General features: G+C 33.4%; 1 protein-coding gene across 2 annotated transcripts in view; it reads left to right on the top strand.

Moving 5' to 3' along the window:
* Window positions 1–21904, top strand: part of LOC128989747 (serine/threonine-protein phosphatase rdgC-like) — a 79571-nt gene that overhangs the window by 42057 nt on the left and 15610 nt on the right. Inside the window, exons 2-7 of one of the 2 annotated variants that reach the window (XM_054411780.1) lie at window positions 9449–9612; window positions 10264–10439; window positions 12376–12503; window positions 16803–16902; window positions 20265–20422; window positions 21398–21454. In XM_054411780.1, coding sequence (XP_054267755.1) covers window positions 9551–9612; window positions 10264–10439; window positions 12376–12503; window positions 16803–16902; window positions 20265–20422; window positions 21398–21454 — 681 coding nt within the window. In that variant the 5' untranslated portion in view covers window positions 9449–9550. The remainder of the gene's footprint in view (window positions 1–9448; window positions 9613–10263; window positions 10440–12375; window positions 12504–16802; window positions 16903–20264; window positions 20423–21397; window positions 21455–21904) is intronic. The other variant, XM_054411781.1, reaches the window with a different exon arrangement.

Raw genomic sequence — 21904 nt, 5'->3', positions numbered from 1 at the left:
TAGGAAAAAATTTCAATATATAAGAAAACAATGTCAAAACATCACGTTCACTTGGAGGGTAACCAATAGCATCCTATCCGCCCTCGCCATGTTAGCTGAAGAAGACACACACCGGGATATTACAGCCGTTTGTTATTATATATGTGACGTTTACGAGTGAGGCGGGAGCCCTCTCTAACACCCCCCCCCCACCCACCAACCCCCCACTAATATTTTTTATGTTTGTCTTGGGGATGTGAAAGAGAGTCAATTATGTCCGATATTCTAAATTTATAACTTCAACAAGTTTGGTATTAACGATTAAATATCGAGTTTAAATATAGCTTTTAAAACCCCTCTTACTTCTTTCTGTATATGTAAATTCTCTATATAATTTTAAGAGGATATGATATATTAATAAATATTCAATTTCCATTAAATAGACACAATAAAAACACATTAAATAGACACTAAGTATTGCATTCATGTAAAAGACCAGACGACATGTTGGTTAATGAAATATATAAGTTTATACTGGTATTGATTTATATTATCGTAGTGTTAACGAGATGGAACTTTTTCGTTAAAACTGAGATAAAAATTAAATTTACTGTATTTCTCATAGACCTAAGCTAAAGGTAAACAACCATTAGATTATTACATATTTATTGTTGTTACTAGTAGTTGAAGTTATTTTTCATGATGCTCTGTGTGATATTTTATATTCTATAAACTGTCAGTACATCTTTTTAACCTATATTGTGACTGTGGTCATTAATTCAGTGGATTCCATATTAAAAGTAACTGAATAAAATATTTGATTATTTTCTCAGTTTAAACAGAGAAAATAATTACTACTACTTACACCAGAAAAAAAATAAACTACTACTAAAATCTAGTTTTTTTAGAGTACTGTATTTTAAATATTCAACTAATTCAGTTCAAGGTAATTAAAAAAATACAACTGTGTTGAAAGATAAATAGCATGCTAGGCTACCTGTTAGTTATTCTGTCCACATAAGACCAAAGTGAGCAACAACTTGTTTCAAGTGGTAGTTTCATTTTATATCGTAGCAATTGAAAGACTCAGCAAACCGTTGCATGACACGCAGAGTTTTGGAGGGTGTGGCTGACTGTTGTTTCTTAGATTTTTAGCCAAGCCTACCTTTTACCTCTAGAAAAACTTGAAACATAAGAAACCATGCAAGTTTTGAAGTAACCTAACAGTTGTTTTATCGCTATGTACGTTATAAAAAGGGGGCAAGCTGGTCTAGAGCGTGGGGCTTCAGTGTCCGAGGTCTCGAGTTCAAATCCCGCCAACCACCAATGGAAGATAATGCCACAACTCTCTAGCACTAGCCTGTAGCAATGTGAAAAATTTTCCGAGCTAAAACTAGCGTCCTAGGATGTGAAGGTTGGGCATAAAATAGGCTTACCGGGCGAGTAGCGTATGATACTTAACATCATACTACACCGAAAGATTAGTACAATTCAAACTCATAAACCAATTTATTTAAGACATAACATAAATTATAATATCTTATATTTCAGGAAATAAAGTAGGCCGTTGCGATTAGCAGTTTATTTCATCAGCTGACTAAGTGCACGGTAAAAGAAAATACGTTACTTTACCTTGTGTAGGCACGGCAACTTTCCAGCCTATCAATACGGATGGAAAAATACACGTTTCTGTGTAGTGATGTAAAAAAATTACCAAGTCAACAATGTCCAAACGGTAAATAGAAGATAGTTTGTCAACACAGTTTTTACTTTCGTGAACATACTTTTTACAGGAGTCACGAGGATTAGGGTCAAAGTTCTTTCCATTGGTCCTCTGAGACGTCAATCTTGAACTATAGACCATCCCTGGGGATCAGTTATTGAACAGTGATCTCACTAGCATCCCCGGTGTCAACGGACTGGAGGAACTCGAGTCAACAAAGTAAAAACAAAATTAAACAAACAAAATATTTGCACACTTTTATATAATTCATTTTATATTATATTTTGATTTGGTAACCATATCAACATTTCAAGTAAAAATACGCAAACATCTTTTTACATAAAATTGGGACAGGTCCCATAGCTTCGATGTACACTTTAACTTTAATAACTCTAAAGAAATTCCATTCCTAAAAGTCCGGTGACTAAATTGACATAATAACATAGATTTGACTATAGAACTACTTAAACAGACCCGACTAAGTTTTCTCTATTCATGCCATATGCCTAAACCAAACTGCCCCAATTGCATAGTACCTCTTTAAAAATTACTTTAATCTCTGACACTATTAGCTCCTTGTACATATTCAACGACCGATGTCTTCATTATCAATTATGACAATATTTTCACTTTAATATAGGTGAATATATACTTTATTCATATACTGACCAGTTCAAAATTACATCAACTTATCAGTAACAATCAGTAAAATAATAAACATCAGAGTAAATAAATTATAAAATTTATGAGTAACAGGATAGCAAATGGAAAATTTGTTCCCATACCCTAGTTTTCATTATAACCTATTTCGTGATACTATCACAATTATTTACCAGACTTTTTTTAAAAGTTCATAGTTAAAGAGTAGCTTTAAAAATTCACTGTAATGGTTATACAATATAATGTGAAAGATAATTCTGCCTGCATATACAGTGTGTCCCGTAACTCTCTGGACACATGAATATAGCGTTATTGCTATATTATTATTGTCAAGACAAACACATTTCACCATAGGAACATGGGTCTGCGGTGCCTAGTTTACCGACTGTCGGTATTTATGTGTTTTTTTACAAAAACATTAATAACTCCTAAACAGTTTGGAATACAGTGTTCAGATTTTGGAAAACTGTTTATCTTACTAAGACTTATCTCTGTTTAAAATTATACTAAAAAATCATTAACCGTTTCACTTTAAAATATTTGATGCCGAATTTCACGAAAACCGTCAACTTAACAAAAAACAAAATGCAAGGGACATAGGATTTTGTAAATTTTATTAAATTTTTAATGATACCTTATTTGTGAAGAACGGATAAATAATAACAGAGAAATGCCTTTTTTTCCAAATGCATGACCACTTTTCTCTACTTAAACAATGCTAATTTAGTATTCCAAACCGTTTAGGAGTTATTAATGTTTTTGTAAAAAAACACATAAATACCGACAGTCGGCAAACTAGGCACCGCAGACCCATGTTCCTATGGTGAAATGTGTTTGTCTTGACCTAAGCAATAACGCTATATGTGTCTAGGGAGTTAGGGATACTCTGTATATTTAATAAGGTACAAAATAATATATTCTTTACAGCAGTTGACAACTAAATTACAAACTCACTAACGCAAAACTAAGAATACCTTGAAACTTAGTTTTGGGTATTGCAGGGTAAGATACCAACAATAACCTACATGGGGTAATTAATCAGTAATAGATTAACCCCATGTATATCATATTAAGTCAGGTAGTTGCATGAAGTGTAATATTACATGTATATTACTAAAAGGGTCAGGTAGGCTAGTAATTTATATAGGTTCTACAGTATTATAGAATAGCTTGATAAACTTCAAGTTAGCAAAGTCAGCTTATAGTAGTGAATAAGTTTACTTTGGTTACGAGCATATTGAATAACCGTCAGAGGGGCAAACTTTAGCCTTCTGTAATTACATTGTAACGAGATTATTATATACGAACTAAGAAGTGAACAAGATCTGAAACCTCGTTGCAATTTTATTACGACGGAAATCTGGTTATAATTAAAAATATACAGTTGAGTAATCCATGAACAAATTCCATAGCTCGTTATGCAAGGCAATAAAAGTTTACATTCAATTATCTGTAAGAAACCAATTAATTTATCCTACATACAAACTTAAGAGTTATTTTTTCCTCATACAAATTACAAACATATATTATATTGATAAAGCAGTTAATTAGTAAAAAAACCTATGATGTAATACTATGTTCTGTTCATTCCAGTAAGGGCTGACAGTTTGGGTTGAAAAAAACTTTCATTGAAGATGAAGAAAGACTTCTTAATTTTTGTATGTAGTCTTTTTTACATAAGGCACAACAATTATGTGGTCCATGCATTTGTCACACAAAGCATTTTAAAAGTAGCTTACAAATAATTGGTAAATATGTCTAATAAATTAAGCTTATAATTTTAGGCAATTCAATAAGCTGTATAGCTTGTTTCATTCAGTATGGAATAGCATCACTAAAGCTGCAATATCTTTTGAAGCAGGGTTGGGTTTGTGTTGATGAACTAACAGAAAGTTTCACCACAAGAGAAGCCCTTTAAACATGACCATGAAAGGATTCCCTGTAACTCGACTATCTGCCTTTCAACTGGCTTTCAACTAATACATAAATTTGTGAAACTATAAATTCAAGTTTTAAACTTTCATCAAGATTACGCCTATTAAATAAATATTTGTAAAAAAAGTCTTTTGTTGTAGGGTAGTTGACTGTAGGGATGGTTAGCGAGTGTTTAAAAATTAAAAACTATTTAAAATTCCAAAAGATTAGGGATGTCTAAAACATTTAAATTATTCGTAGATATGGTTATTTTTAACGGACTTTCTCAAAAAATAATCCAATAGTTCAATAGCTATTAGATAAGATTAAGACTCAAAGTTTTTTCATAATCCTAATAGTTTTGCTAATTTCTAATGTTAAATTGAACTCTACGTGAATTTTTTTACCAAAGTCAACAATGTCTAAACTTATTGGTCGATAAAGTTATGAAGTTACAATTTCAACTATAATCTGATAACAGCTGATGAATATAGGTCGAATACGTGACAAAACGTCCAAGTAGCTTTGTATCGTTTAGTATTCAGCATGATGATGTAAATTTATACCCTTAATACTGAGTGAATATAAATGCTCACCGATCGTTTAGATAAAATCGGGAATTAAAAAGTTTATTTTTTATTACAATGAAATTGTTTTCTAATGGTATAGTTGATTGTCAACTTGTCGGTGATAATGTGAAAACTGTAAGAAAAGAAATTACTATTCGCTTTGGAAACAATGGAGGGAAATCAATAACCAATGCGGCATATTTACTACCTAAACTAAATTATTGAATACGTGTAAACATGCCTAAATCATGTACGGTAGCATAAATTATTATCCATACTGCAATATTGTTACGTATAAAAATTTGGATTTTTAACTTCATGTTTTGAACATCGAAAATTAAGCAATAATATTCAAATTTTACGAGGCCGAATTAAAAAGTTCACGTGTATGTGATTCTTTTACTCCAAATTTCAGGAAGCTGGTGGTTTCCAGTGGAACGGGCGCAAGGTTCAATTCTTGACATTTGCCAATGGCTCTAAGCTATGACATAGTTTCATATCGCATCATAAGTTCTGAATCTGTCTACAAAGGGTAAAAAAGCTAAAAAAATTGCTTTCATGTTTATTTTACCAACACATGAAATCGTTTAACACAAAACATTTAAGAATTTAATGTAAAAACTATTTTTATTCATATAAATACAACATATGATCTGTAGGTCAAACCAGTTCAATTAAAGAATATAAACAATCTTGTGTTGCACTTTTTACAGTATTAACAGAGTAAAGTCACAAGTCTTAGCTCAAGGCTTACTGGCTTAGAACAAGCTAATCAAGTTTCTTTAGGGATTCACTTCCTCCAATAAAATTAGGCTCTGAATAAACAACAAGTTAATGGAAACTCCTAATACAATCAAGATGTTTTACTCTTTCTTACGTGAACCGTAACAATCTAGTGTAAAAAAGTAGTTTGTCAATTTGCTGTCTGAAAAAAAATATCTACCACTTTTTATCTCTGAAAAATGTTTTAAGTAATTCCAACTACAGGAAGTCACCACCCACAATTTTAACGTTTAAACCCCTTTTACAAGAAGAAACTGTTATCATATACACATTGCTTCAAAATGCGTCAATATAATAACGAATTCAAAAACAAAACTGAGAGCGGAGTTAAAACTATAAGAAAATCGAAAAAATATTCTATTACCCAACAATCTAGCCTATATATTTTATTTTCAATATTTTTTAAATGGCAGTATAATTACCACGAACTAGTTGTATATTTAAACTTCATTAGAATCCCTTAGGCGTACGAAGGCCCACATCAGTATTGTGTTGAGAAGTATTTTTCAGTGTATAGAATGGCCAAGACGTTGAGAGCTAGGCTAATAGAATCACTTGCCTTTACAGCTGTGGAGACCATCCACAAAAAGTAAAATATACGCATGTTAACTTCGTAACATACGTATTCTTGCATATTTGAACCTTTGAGCTCTTAAAGTAGCTGAATTGATCAGGTTAAATATACAGGGTGTCCAACGAAGATTTATACAGGTTCGATTTTAAATTACTTGGGCATTTAAGCACCGAAAATTTTGAAAGATTTCACAATTTATAAAGTAGGAAATAAAAAATATTCTGGGTTAACTTCAGCACCGTAACCCTTGTAGGAACAAAATGGTGGCATATTGGAAATTCTACTTTAATAACATAAGAAATCGTGTTTTTGGTTTTTTAAACTATTTTTATTGTCACATTCTAGGGAAATAAGGCTTTTAAATCAGGTAACTACAAAACCGTCACTAACAGGACCGGGTGCGTGACGGTGACGGTTAAGCAAATAGACGTATAACAGAAGTCCAGCTATAAACCTGTACAGTTACAGTCACTTGGTCTAAAAGTTGTCGGTAGAAATGAAATCCTTTACAAGTGAATAATACAAGTTTATATTTGAATTACTTACAAACAAGAGTAATATAGAGATGTTATTTTTGCATGTTGTTCACGTATCCCATGGTTGAGCACGTATCCCACAAAACTAGCTCTATTTATCCAACTATCTCCAATGAATGGTTCTATTGGTCTCACGTATTGTTATCATATAGTTTATTATTGTTAAATTGTTAAATATTGAGAAAACCCCCCATATTGATGTAAATTATCCACATCTGTTGTTGATGTTGCTTTCAAAATAGTATTCCATCATTTGTCTGAAATCCGAATATTAAATATTTTTATGTTAGGAATTCAATACGGTTTTTGTTATTATCTGTACTTGTTACGTTGATGTCTTGTTTATTATTTTTTGTTGCAGTCCTGTTTTTTTATGCTTATGTATTTTCTTTTGTTATTTGCAATGCAATTGTTTCCATTTCATTCTGATCTTGTGCTTTAAATATATTTTTGTAAATGGTGTACCTGTTGATATTAATAAATACTAAATGAAAAATATGAGTGGGCTGATAAATACTATCGAAGCCGACAGAAATCAACTTGTTGAGTGAGCTGTCAATAACTTGTCGGATTGCAAAACATGTAGATCCTGACGCCGGCTTCAATGTAAAACAAACGTTGTCATTGTATGTTGTCAGGATGCATCAATGACGTTGATAGAAACTTATCTTCTGTGATGTAAAATACTTATGTTTGTGGCTTGAATATATCAAATATAGTTATATGGCTTTCTGTCAGTACCTTATCCAACTTCATTGAGTTATCTTTAGTTGTCGTCAAAAGTGTTTCCAATCGTCTCCTTTCATGTTAGTTGTAAAGTAAAATAAATATTTTATCAAATATAACGAAAGTCAATAATTTGTTGAACATTATTAAAGTAGCAAACAGTAATTGGTTCACTGGATTGTTTAAAAAATTCTATAAAAATTGGAACTTAAAAACAGAAACACAAAGCACATATTTAACTAATTATCAAACAATAGACCGTTTGTAAAAAAATAATAAAAGCAATAGAATATGGCCTTCAGATGGCAGCTGAAAATAGGTATTCTCATTTAACTGACAATTTGTGATGAAATAAAACATGATTATATAATGAAAAATAAAAATTTGCAAGATTGTCTTGGGACTCTTGGACAATATTTATGAACATTAAAAATCTTACTGGTTCACTACATATTAGATTTAGGGCTTGTCATTATTTTGAACTAGAGGTTTTGTGTATGTAAATAGGTTTATGTTTCACTTTTTTGTTGACTAAATTTATCGTTAATAACTTTAATAAATAAAACTCGATAGTAAAAGGTATCACGTTTTTTTCACAACGGTAATACGAATTAAACTTTACATTTTATAAAGTTCTATCATATTTTTTTGGGTTTCAAGGTAATTTAAAATCAACTCTATTTCAAGACGTGTGCCACTAATGTTGTCAAAACATGCTGTTAAGTTAGTGACAAGCTTTTAAAGTAATTTAAACATAGAAAATAAGTCCTTTGACGAGTTTCCTTTTAGTTTACTTTCATTTATTAACTCAAGATTTATGACAAGCACACCTTCACGTTTAGGAATTTTCAATCACTCTTGAATGATCTTAAAACATAACAGGCCTGTCATTGACGTTCCACGAAACTGTTATAGTATGTTATTTTCTCTAGACAGTTGGTTTTCCAAGAAATTAAAACGTAATCTCTGAATTCTAAGTGAAGTTTCCATATTTTAAATGCATAAAAAGAACTTAATAACTTTACTGGAAAATTTTGAGACTTTAATTTTGCCAGAAATCTATTTAAAGGAACTAGCCTACATTCATAACAATATTGATCTATAAACATGTTGTCGCAATACTGATTGTATCCTCACATTTATTTGGATATTTAATGATTTAGAATTGTTTAAAATGTGCTAAACCTGTTAAATCATGAAATTTTTAATTTTTTTATATTAAAAGTGTATATTGTCTAGTACTTACGTTACATGGTCTAAATTACATTCCTTGCTTACACAGTTGATATAAGGAGTCTCGTTTGGAGTAGCCTACATTTGTACTTCAAGTACACTGATGGATCTAATTAGATATTAGACAAAATGTTATATCATTTTGGAGAACAAAACTGTATATCACTCAAAAAATTAATGGTAAAAAAATATTACTTCTTTTGTTTCTAATTTGTGAAAAATGGATTCACATTTCCCATCAATATTTGAGAGTCTCAAAGATGATCAATTTAAGAAAATCGTTCGGATCAACGATCGTTTAGATTTTTGGAAGAATCTTATTGCTACATTATGTTGGCAATATCTAAGTGATAAAGTTGTTGAACTGGCCCAGTTTCCATTATATTGCCACCCCAATAGCATAATGCTAAATACGATATTGTTCCACACATAGATTTCTACTTAAAACTTCGAAACTTATACACCTAATAATATTAAGACAGTCCAACAGTATGTATTTCTATACAGAGCCATCTTAATACCCTTAACACTACTATGTCTCCCTATGCTGTAGACTGCCCCAATGCCATACCCACGTCGCCATGATGCCCGGTACCTCACTCCACAAGTGTAATAATATTTCTTTCCACACAGAGGTTGATGCTCCTGGCACTACTGTGCCCCTGCTGCTGTTGACTGCCCCTGCTATGCCTCCGTCGCCGTGAGCCCGTTAACACACTCCACAGGTCTAATATTATTTCTTTCCCCACAGAGCCATGTTGATGCCCCCGACACTGCTGTGTCCCCCGCTGCTGTAGATTGCCCCACTGCCATGCCCCCGTTGCCGTGATGCCCGGTGCCCCGCTGCACCGACATGCTTGGCTGTGGAACTCTGCCAAGCTGCGGGTGCCACAACACGACTTCCTCAGACCTCAGGTAAATTTCGTTCACCTTTCATTGAAAATACTAGGTTTATTCGACGCTGACGCATCAGAGTTTATCACGATGCATCAAAATGCATCAGAATTAGTGAAATATCGGTTTTGAATGAATTAGTTACTAGCTTTGTAACTGTCTATCATATTCAGTTTCTGTAGCCATGATCATTTCTTAATAGCGTAATAATCAGATGGCTCCATTCCTATGAACCATCAAAAAGCTTAAATCCTTTTAATGGTCAATTTACACACATCAATCCAGTCATAGTTCAGTCTCAGTTGCATCCTCAATTCCTCAGTTAACTGTCTGTCAATTGGTTTCAGTCAGTCCTCCGTCACTGTATGTTACATTCAAGAATGTTTAATTAAAAGACAATAAACTCTGATTCTAAATCTGAAGATTTTCTAAAAAGCCAGTTTATAAAAGTTTAAGACGAAGAATAGTTATTAATAGATGTTGAGCCTGTGAGAATATTGGTAATTTATGAAGGTCAAGAGACTCTAAAGAAAATTGCAAAACTAGGCTATACATTTCATAGCACCATATAATAATTTTTATTCCGGTTGATATTTTTGCGAAATCTGTGGAATTAATGGAATGTGAAATTTCAAAATAATACAAATGTTATTTTGGTATGTAATTTCTCAGCTACTCGTCTGAGAGTTCGTCGTCGGACGCAGACATGCGGCGAAACCAGGGAAGCTCCTGCCAGGAGGTGGTGAAACACAACGGCGTCGGCGCCTTCCTGGCAGCGCTGTCCCCCAGGAACCTGTTCCGGGGCTTCAAGAAGAACAGCGAGTTCAGCATGCCTAAGGCAGAACGAAGTAAGTTGAAATACATACAATTGCTGTAATATTGAAAGAAAACATTTAGATGTATTTTGTTTTCGGACGGATGAGGTCAAAAGTAGTAACACCTCTTTAAAGTTTCATACAGTAAAATTGATTAGTTATTGCTCCAGAAAAACGTTTGCAAATAAAATATACAAAATACTTGTTTAGTAACATATACTGAAACTGTTTTACTTTTCATAGTGGATTGAAGACCGTTCATACAACAAGAAAATAATTACGACTTGTAAATGTCATAACAGATTTGTAGGGAATTTTTAAGGAGGAAAGTTTATCTTCACTTACTCACAGATATGCTAGTACTTTAAAATTTAGTGTTACTAAATCTAGCATATACACCAATTATCTGAAAAGCTTAAGATTTAAAAAAAAAATCTAAATAATTTATTAACTCATATATTCAACGTAACGTGATTAAAGACAACTTTAAAACACTTAATTAAAAAACTTTAGTTCGTTTTTAATCTCGTTGTTTTTAATTAGAGAAAAAGGCAGGTGACACAAGTTTGTTTAGCTCAATTTGTTTGCCACCCCTTTCTAATTACTAAAACAAATACCCCCATCAAACTGCTAATTACGTTTCGAGACTGACGTTCTTGGAACTGCACTTTCATTGAATTTCACTTGGTTCACTCGTGCCACGAAAAATTCCATTTTCCTGTTTACGTTGTTGTCTTTGATAAGCTTGTTTTGGCCAAAAATACTAGAACACTTCAATACGTAAAGTTAGGCCGGTTTGTTGATATTCAAATTTAGTGATAACTAATGTTCAGAATGAAAATCAATGCATTTAACGAGAAGTTGACACCATCAATCGTCAAAAGGGACAGAACATTAATTTAAATATGAAATACATGTTTGACTCAATGAAAATCGATTTAGAAAGGGAATTGAATGGGACGTGGGCATTGTTGGTCCTATTATTAACCCCATTGAACTCTCTGACAATAGAACATGGAAGTCAATATTGTAAACCTCAGTTGCCACTAGAACAGACACGGGTATGGAGGCTTCACCGGCTTGTGGTAAAACAATATAATTCATCAAGTTAAGCTGTAGATTTAATGTAAACAACGAGGCACTGGTTTGAGCACGTTTGTTAGTTGTGCACCTGTCATTCCATTAGTAAACCAACTGCCATATAATTGTTGCAGCAGTTCGGCATTTTAATATCTGGTTGTCATTGTTAGACTGTGTTTAAAGGTCAAATTGGAATAAACTAATTAAAGATAAGAGGTAGTATGTAGACTGCACCTAATTATACGTTCAACGATGTGAGAAACAGTCTCGACCTAGTTGTATAAAATATTGTTTGTTTTAATATTTCTAATTGCTTATAAAACCACCATTTCATATGAGCACTTCTATGATTTTACAATTAAAATAATAAATTGAATAAGTTTTTCATCCTTAGTTATCATATTTTAAATAAGTTCCTAAAAGAGCCTAGATCATTTAATGCATCATTTATATTTATTTATTTATTTATATCATTTATTTATCATTTATTGAACCGAGGTTCTTTTGCAGGCTAGAATAGAAGAAATAAAATTAAACACTACATAAAATGAGGACTTTGTATCTTTCGTTCTTTTAGTACAACTTGCCTTAAATTAATAAATTGTAGACAGTTTAGTCGTTACCCTCTTCTAGTCAACAATTTTCTCGATGAATAATGTCATTGCAAGATTCCTGGAAACCAAAAATATCTGCTTAATGTTTACAAGTTTAGTGTACTGTGCAAAATCAAAGCACAGATATTCATTTTAACTATGCAGCATTAAAATCACTTTAAAATAATGTATGGTAATTTTTTATGTGGTAACGTACAAATTGCATTAACAAGCATGTATAAAGGAATGTCATTAAGTTATTGATTATTTTACTAATAACGATATTTTCCGGACAGCCATGAAGGCGGCCATCTTGATTCAACAATGGTACCGCAGATACCTCGCCAGAATGGAGGTACGTCGTCGATACACATGGACAATCTTCCAGAGCATAGAGTATCAAGGCGAGCAGGACCAAGTCAAGGTCTGTACTATATGAAAAACGTTAAGCCTTTAGTGTTTAGAGGATAAAATCACTATCTAATTTGCATATTTTCAGCATTTTCAGTTTCACAAATTCTATAACCAGTTAATCATTTAATCTGAGACCATGTGGAAGTAGTGATAAGTAAATTTTAAAGGTGAATTAATTTTTTTGTTAGAGCACAGGCTCTCTTTCTAGGACTTTCTTGCATCAGATAGATTTATCACCAAAGGGTTTTTTACATGCGATAACATTATCATGAGAACCTTCCTGAACATACCGTCATCACTTATACTACAATTATACTATTATAGTACAATTCATATGACAACAGACTGAATAATTAAATAAGTTATTCAACAACAATATTTGTATATATTGTTTATACATTTTCAGGAAAATTTTATCTTCTTCCTAACAATTTAATATAAAATCGACATCTATTATTAAAATCGTATAAAAAGTTCTTACATTTACTGTATTGTAGTAAACCCTTAGCAAAATGGTCCTCGATGCGATAATGTATAATAAGATAAACAAATAGGTACATAAAACTAAATTCATAATCAATCTTTTATAGAATATCTTATAAAAGCACAAACGTAGTAAATATTAGCATTGATCCAATAAAAACTCGTATTAAACGAGTGAAAATGTGAGTACCTATTAATTTATTTTGAATAACGGAACGAAGTTGTTCCCTTTCAGTTTACATTGTTAACTGCCCTGTGAAACTAAGTTTTCAAGTGGTTTTAACAATGTTTTGTCGTAATCAATTAAACTCAGAGCTATTCTGACAGTACGCTATTGTTCAAGTTTTATTGTTGTTCTTGTTTTATTATATTTTATAATTTAGTTATACAAGCTATGTTTTATACTTACATTGCTTTGTTTTGATTTAGTGAAACTATTTAAGGGAATATCCCTACTTTGAAATAGTATTTCACATATAAGTGATGAAGTACCTGGGGACCGAGCTTTGCTCGGGGAAAATCATTAGTACACTCTGAAAGCAGTCTTAGTATTGGAGATACATAAATCCTTTCCCAAACTCCAAACGGTTCGCCTTTACTACGACCTACACCATTTCCTACGTTATGGACCTGTTTCCCTGCATTCCCATAGCACTTTAGGATTGTAGATACCTTAATCTAATCGTTATTAACAGATCCCACACTCCGGACAGCTCGTCTTGACTACTTCCTTCGCCACTTCCAACGTAGCGGACCTGTTTTCCTCCCTTCCCATAGCATTTCAGAATTGCAGACACCTTAATCTAATCGTCATAAACAGATCCCACGCTCCGTACTACTTGCCTTTACTACTTCCTTCACCACTTCCTACGTCGCAAACCTGTTTCCCTCCCTTCCCATTGCATTTAAAGATTGCAGATACCTTAATCTAATCGTTATTAACAGTTCCCACGCTCCGGACTACTCGCCTTGACTACTTCCTTCACAACTTCCTACGTCGCGGACCTGTTTCCCTCCCTTCCCATATCATTTTAGGATTGCAAATACCTTAATCTAATCGTCATAAACAGTTCCCACACTCCGAACAGCTCGCCTTGACTACTTCCTTCACCACTTCCTACGTCGTGGACCTGTTTTCCTCCCTTCCCATAGCATTTTAGGATTGCAAATACCTTAATTTAATCATCATAAACAGTTCCCACGCTCCAGACAGCTCGCCTTAACTACTTCCTTCACCACTTCCTATGTCACTGACCTGTTTCCCTCTCTTCCCATAGCATTTCAGGATTGCCCATACCCTTATCTAATCGTCATAAACAGTTCCCACACTCCGGACAGCTCGCCTTGTCTACTTCCTTCACCACTTCCTACGTCGCAGACCTGTTTCCCTCCCTTCCCATAGCATTTTAGGATTGCCCATACCCTTTTCTAATCGTCATAAACAGTTCCCACACTCCGGACAGCTCGCCTTGACTACTTCCTTCACCACTTCCTACGTCGTGGACCTGTTTTCCTCCCTTCCCATAGCATTTTAGGATTGCAAATACCTTAATCTAATCATCATAAACAGTACCCACGCTCCAGACAGCTCGCCTTAACTACTTCCTTCACCACTTCCTACGTCACTGACCTGTTTCCCTCCCTTCCCATAGCATTTCAGGATTGCCCATACCCTTATCTAATCGTCATAAACAGTTCCCACACTCCGGGCAGCTCGCTTTGACTACTTCCTTCACCACTTCCTACGTTGCGGGCCTGTTTTCCTTCCCATAGCATTTCAGGATTGCTCATACCCTTATTTAATCGTCATTAACAGTTCCCACACTCCGGGCAGCTCGCTTTGACTACTTCCTTCACCACTTCTTACGTCGCGGACCTGTTTTCCTTCCTTCCCATAGCATTTTAGGATTGCAGATACCTTAATCTAATCAACATAAACAGTTCCCACACTCCGGACAGCTCGCTTTGACTACTTCCTTCACCACTTCTTACGTCGCGGACCTGTTTTCCTTCCTTCCCATAGCATTTTAGGATTGCAGATACCTTAATCTAATCAACATAAACAGTTCCCACACTCCGGACTACTCGCCTTGACTACTTCCTTCACCACTTCCTACGTCGCGGACCTGTTTCCCTCCCTTCCCATAGCATTTTAGGATTGCAGATACGCTAATCTTATCGTCATAAACAGTCCCCACACTCCGGACTGCTCGCCTTTACTACTTCCTTCATCACTTCCTACGTCACGGACCTGTTTCCCTCCATTCCCATATTATTTTATGATTTCCTTTACTACTTCCTTCACCACTTCCTACGTCGCGGACCTGTTTCCTTCCCTTCCCATAGCATTTTAGGATTGCAGATACCTTAATCTATTCTTCATAAACAGATTCCAGCCTTCGCACTGCTACCCTTGACTACAATAATGTATCGAGTAATCTTCAGTATAATCTTTGCTAAATATTAACAAGTGATGTTTTTCCTTTCCTCCTGTGGGTAGTTGGCTTATTATGAGCACATGCTACAACTTCAAGTCTTTTGTTTACTTTTTCCTTGTTATTTAATTCAGCCAACATGGTTACCTAGCAACCCATAAGACTAATGTTAAAAAATGTGATTTTTAGTTTCATTTTTCTACGTAATTAGATTTTTGTTGGCAGTTCTAACTGCAGTAAACTCGTTTTTAGGTCAGAAATAAACTATTTACAACATTTGAAGAAAATCGTCGGAGCCGTTTTCGAGATCTTGTTTGCAAGCATACATACAAGCAAACATTGCTCGTATTAGAGTATAGGATAGGATAGTAGATGGGTTTGTGTGCCCAATAAAAATAGGGGCTATTCCTCAAAGACCATAATAATGATGGGTTCAAAAAGTCTGTTTGAAATTTATATTTTGGTTTAACAACTTGAAATTAATGTTGCAAACTATCCGTCAATTTGTCTATAAACTTAACTAACTAATATTGTTTATGATAATAAAAAATATTTACATCATATTTATAATATTGATGCTGATTATTTATTTATTTATAGTATTGTATGATATTATTAACTATAAACAATTTTAACTTAATAATTACATTATCATTTATATTATAATTATTATTATTATTTACATTATTTATTATTTACATTATAATTACATGTCATCACTTACGGAGAAATACTTCATAAGATACACATTACGCTTAAGTTAGGACACCACATGTTTAGGTGCCTTGGACCCTTCGACCTTTATTGTTACTAGGTTCCTAAGGTATGATTTTTGATTTTTCTCAATGATTGCTTTTGCAATGTTTGAGCTTGACCCATCATTTTAAAATGGTTTGTGCTACACCCAACTGAATGTTTGTACTGAAGTAAACCATCTACATAGAGAGATTTAGCAACTTTTTATTTTAAATTGAACATCATTGAATGAGTCCCTCGCATAAGGTTTTAATGTCATTATGTTAGTTTTTCTTTTGGTTTAGGTACTCGATAACTGATATGAAACAAATATGCTTAAGTTTACGTTAACTTAATTTCTTTCTATGACTTGCTCCATATGTCAATGTATCCTTCAACAATCATCAATTATAATTGGCTTACTTTGTCGATGGGTTCCGATACGTCCATTTTCATTTCACAAGCTTAATAAGATAATATTTCTCTTTATACTCAAATCTGATGGATGGTAACTAGATTTATTATTGCTTACCTACACTTATTGACATACAACATAGATTGTAGGGAAAACATGAAAGATGCATTTATCCATTTGACTTTAAATGATTAAAATGTTAAAGTTATAACTCGTATTATTTTAAAACTGCATTTTTCAGCTGTACAATTTCTTCAACGCGCTGCTGACGCACATCCCCACGACGCCGTCGTCACACAAACCTATAACTAGTGATACCACGTCAAAGTCGTCCTCTACAGGTGAGTTCAGTTTATGACGAGAAAATGTTATCATCATTTTCTAAGTATACGTTGTAATTGTTTTTAACTATTGGAAAATATTAAGTTAGATTGTCAACATTGATGTGCTTATATACTGCTGTAAGTGAAGAATACTATGAACACTATTTTGAGGTAGTAGCTTAAAGCTACACAAATACTCGTTGCAGGAGTAAAACATCCAAATTAATAACTTTCCTTATTTGGTTTCAATAAATCTCGAGGTTGGAGCAATAAAATTAATGTTCTTTTATACATTTCAAAAGTAACATGAAAAGCGTAATACTCAATAGTCAGACTTTAAATAAATATAGAAATGTAGCCTATGTTTGCTTGAACCATAATTGCTTTTTATGTAAGTTTGCATGTATAATTTGAACATTTATATGCTGTCAAACACTTGTCTACGACACACCTAGTGAAAATTAAATCCAACGTAAACATTATTATGTTACCTATACAATATACATTTTACATCTTATCTAGGCACTGTTAACAGATAAGGTCAGCCACTATAACACTGAGATGAGAACAATAGTGATGTAATCTATTCAAGGGTGAGATGTAACGTTGGATATGAGAGGGTTGTAGGCGTCGCTCATAAGTAGTAGGCCTGGTGTCACACTCATGAATTTCACTTTATACAAAGTGTATAAAAAGCTGGTTTTGTATCACAAGCTAGATTGTTTAGACTTTCACATAGGTCAAGGTAGTTTGTTTCGAATAAATGTATGTTTTTATAAAAATTTTATGTTTTAGAGAGATTTGGCCCAGTATCAAGAGAACGAATAAAACGTTTATAGGATTGAAACAGCCACTTTTAGTTTACTAACGTCATGAAAATTAATATTGGTCATACTTATTACCTTAATCTCAACAACATACAAGTACAGATTCTTTGCCAAGTCGTGATCCAACTATAGCTTTAATAACAGCAGAGAAAAATGAACAAACTTTTGGCGTTTGTCGATTGCTGACCAGATTCAGAAATTAAAATAACCGTACTATTTCTTCCAGGAAAAATCGATTGGGTTACACAATGAAAATGCCTTCTTTAATTTTTGCATTTGTAAAATATACCTAAATGTTTGTTTAAATTATTTTCGGAAATGATTGATTTCCAAAAACCGTTTTTTTACATTCCAATCAAGAATTGAAACTAAGGGGAATAGAATACGAAAAACATTGTGGTTTTCAACATTGGCGACACAAATATCTAAATATTAATATCCTCCATTACACACAAAGTATTTGATTTCATTATGTTTATAAAACCTTCACACATCCGACCTTTTAGGTCAGTGTACTTATTCTTTATTCAGGATAAATAAATAATGGGTAACACTGCCCCAGCCTTTGAATATAGAGACACGACAAAGAACTTCAAGAGTAGGGGAATGTTAAAGGGATTGGTATCTAAGTATCTCTGAAAGATGGGGGCTGTCTTAGTGGGGGGGGGGGGGGGTGCAAAGGGAGGTTTTGACGTCGCTATATTTTACAAAGGCTTAGCATCTGTCGTGGGCTAAAATGTTGATCATTAACACCCGTTTCTTCGTCTAAATGGCAGAAAAATGGCTTTAAAGGTTAAACTCTGCATCTTCTTTGCAGTTATCCTAAAGTTTATAATCTAATGTTTACAAAAGTATGAAAATTAGCGGTTTTATTATAAGTGTTCAGTACGTTTAACCTAGTTTGTAAGATTAAATGAGATAGAGATCTGTCCAATCAATGTTTAATTTATCATATGCCAGGTAGACAATGTGCTTAATCAATCTGCAATTAGCTATTTCGTTGCGATAATTAAACATTGTGTTTTTGATTTAAATTAATTATTAATTGATTGTATTTAAATTTATGGATTTATGGAGCAAAATTAACGAATAAAATGCAAATCTAAATACTTTTTTACGTTTATCTGCATATCTTTTTCTTGATCCATGCAATAAACGTAACTTCTAACATTCAACTGTGAAAAAATGTAACAGAAAAATTCATTTATCTGCAAACTAAGTTTTACATAATTTACCACGAAAACGGTGACGAACAATTTTATTGTTTGTCAAGAACAAAACTTAAAACGAAACATGAAAGAGAACTTCGTGTTTGAGTCGGTGGAGTCATTAATTCTACCTCTCCCCAACACTAGTACCAGCAGACTTTGTTAATTTACATCATTTTTACCTTATGCTTTTAAGGTTACGCAATTCTTAAAGCAAAGTATAATGTTTTGTAAAATTGAATGCTTTGTTTGTACATGAATAGTTTTACAAGAGAGGGTAAAAGTGTTACCGTCTTAGAAATATTTTTAAATTTAATTGTATTGTGCCTCAATATATATGATACTGAAATATTAGGTTAATGAGGTAAGTACTAAAGTTTTTTTTTATACTTCAAACCTAAGCATTGCACGATATTTATCATTTAAGGAATGTAAAACTCTACATTAAATTACGTTTAATGTATATTTGAAAATGAATAAATTTTACTGTAAATAAACTCAATATGCGTGCAATTTGCCATCTTGTATCTTCATTATATTAAAGCCGCAAGGCCTTTACTCAGCTACCAAACCAATAACACATAAGGCTGGATTGCTTAGTAAAGTAAACTTAAACAGACTATAATGCCAACTGTTCACAGACACAACAGTAGAGACCAAGTTTGAGGACGAATCTCCTAGTGACGGTGGCAGTTCTCCTAACCAGTTCATGGAGTCTACACACATAGCTGAATTGCATAGCAAAGTAAACATAAACAGCTATAATGCCAACTGTTCACAGACACAACAGTAGAGACCAAGTTTGAGGACGACTCTCCTAGTGACGGTGGCAGTTCTCCTAACCAGTTCATGGAGTCTACACACATAGCTGAATTGCATAGCAAAGTACACATAAACAGCTATAATGCCAACTGTTCACAGACACAACAGTAGAGACCAAGTTTGAGGACGAATCTCCTAGTGACGGTGGCAGTTCTCCTAACCAGTTCATGGAGTCTAACTACACTCATAGCTGGATTGCATAGCAAAGTAAACATAAACAGCTATAATGCCAACTGTTCACAGACACAACAGTAGAGACCAAGTTTGAGGACGAATCTCCTAGTGACGGTGGCAGTTCTCCTAACCAGTTCATGGAGTCTACACACATAGCTGAATTGCATAGCAAAGTAAACATAAACAGCTATAATGCCAACTGTTCACAGACACAACAGTAGAGACCAAGTTTGAGGACGAATCTCCTAGTGACGGTGGCAGTTCTCCTAACCAGTTCATGGAGTCTACACACATAGCTGAATTGCATAGCAAAGTAAACATAAACAGCTATAATGCCAACTGTTCACAGACACAACAGTAGAGACCAAGTTTGAGGACGAATCTCCAAGTGACGGTGGCAGTTCTCCTAACCAGTTCGTCGAGTCCAACTACAAAGGGATCCATCTAGGAAACCCTCTGAGTCGACAGGACCTTGACAACCTTATAGAGTCCTTCCGCAAGAAAAAGGTAATTTCATTTATTTTGAGTACATTACACTTTCAGGTTTTGTTTTTTTTGTAAATGTACTTAGTCAGCTCTTTAGTACTGTTTAAAAATTCAGTGTATTTACTGAGTGCAGAGTACACCGTTTCATATCCGTAAATTTCTCTGATTTTGTACACTTTTAACTATGTAACCTATTTAGCAGAGATAACTCATATTATGTTTGATCTAATCATGTTAAAATAGTAACAATGAATAGGCAACCCCAAAAACTATACTATATCTACTATATCTAACTATACTATACTATATATACTATATCAACCCATATCTATACTACACTTCTATACTTCAGTAGTAACAACGTTTGATTGAAGTGTGGTATCAAAACAGCGGATTGTATCTAAATTTTAAATCCATATCTCCTAACGTCAATGAAACGTTTACGTCCAAGTTTATTACATTGTAAAACATCAGATTTGCTAACCCTTGTCAATTCTATCAGTGAAGCTTCAGTGAAGCGGAAAACAGTTTGTATGTGAAACAAATGTATTATTTTCACTATAATACTTTTTGATAGGTGATTTTCTAGGTCCAGCTTGGTTAAATTATTGGTAATCAATCCACATACTGTATTACGAATTACAATCAGTCAAGCTTGGCTTACTAACTTCAAATAATACTAGATTATTTATCTGATTGTTTATAAATGTTGGTGGTGTGCGTCAACGAAAAAGACTTTTTCCTCTGATGTGTAAGATAAAATATCCTTTTGTTTACTTCTTTGGCAGTACAGTTTCATCTTCTATAATGCTTATAAAAATATTGGATTTTTATTTACAAAAGTCACACACACACATTGTATCCACAACTTACCTAATCCATTCCTCACTCATAATCAATTCAGATATTATAGATGCCAAGCTGAACCCCTTGTTTCTTACCTGTTATAACATAACCTGTCATTTTTAACATGTTCAAATCATTCATAACCCCCAGGACCCCCTGTGGAAACGGTGCTGCTGTATGTGTTCTCCTCAAATACATCCGGAGTTTGTAAGTTAGATATTTTCCAAACGAGTGACTTGTTCCCCACGTTATGTCACGTTGTGTCATATTGCTGCTTGGGTGAGAAAGAATCTTTCCAGCTGCGTTCATAACATTTCGTACTTCTTCATACCTTGCACTTTCATATTATATTACACTTTTATTACATAACAATATTCACTTTAAAAAGTTTTTCACGACAACCTCAATAATAATATTTTGTTTGTAATTATTTCAGTCTCTCTAGAATTCACGTTACTTGACTTTTCCTCATTTTTATTGTACTTTTTCATGTTAGAGTTACTATTCTTAACATATTTGGATGTGTTTTTATATTTAATTGCATTTATTCTTAGTATGTGAGAAAGGTAAGTAAGGTTCTTGAAGCGTACAACAGTATTAGGAAACAAGTTATTAGTTAATATATTACTTAACCATTTTCATAAGAACAGTTTAGAT

This window comes from Macrosteles quadrilineatus, unplaced genomic scaffold (genome assembly GCF_028750875.1).
Source record: "Macrosteles quadrilineatus isolate MER2022 unplaced genomic scaffold, UCM_ALF_1.0 Scaffold_3__2_contigs__length_128488019, whole genome shotgun sequence".
Lineage (NCBI taxonomy): Eukaryota > Metazoa > Arthropoda > Insecta > Hemiptera > Cicadellidae > Macrosteles > Macrosteles quadrilineatus.
Note: the sequence above shows the minus strand (reverse complement) of the source record. Positions and strands in the feature narration are given on the sequence as shown.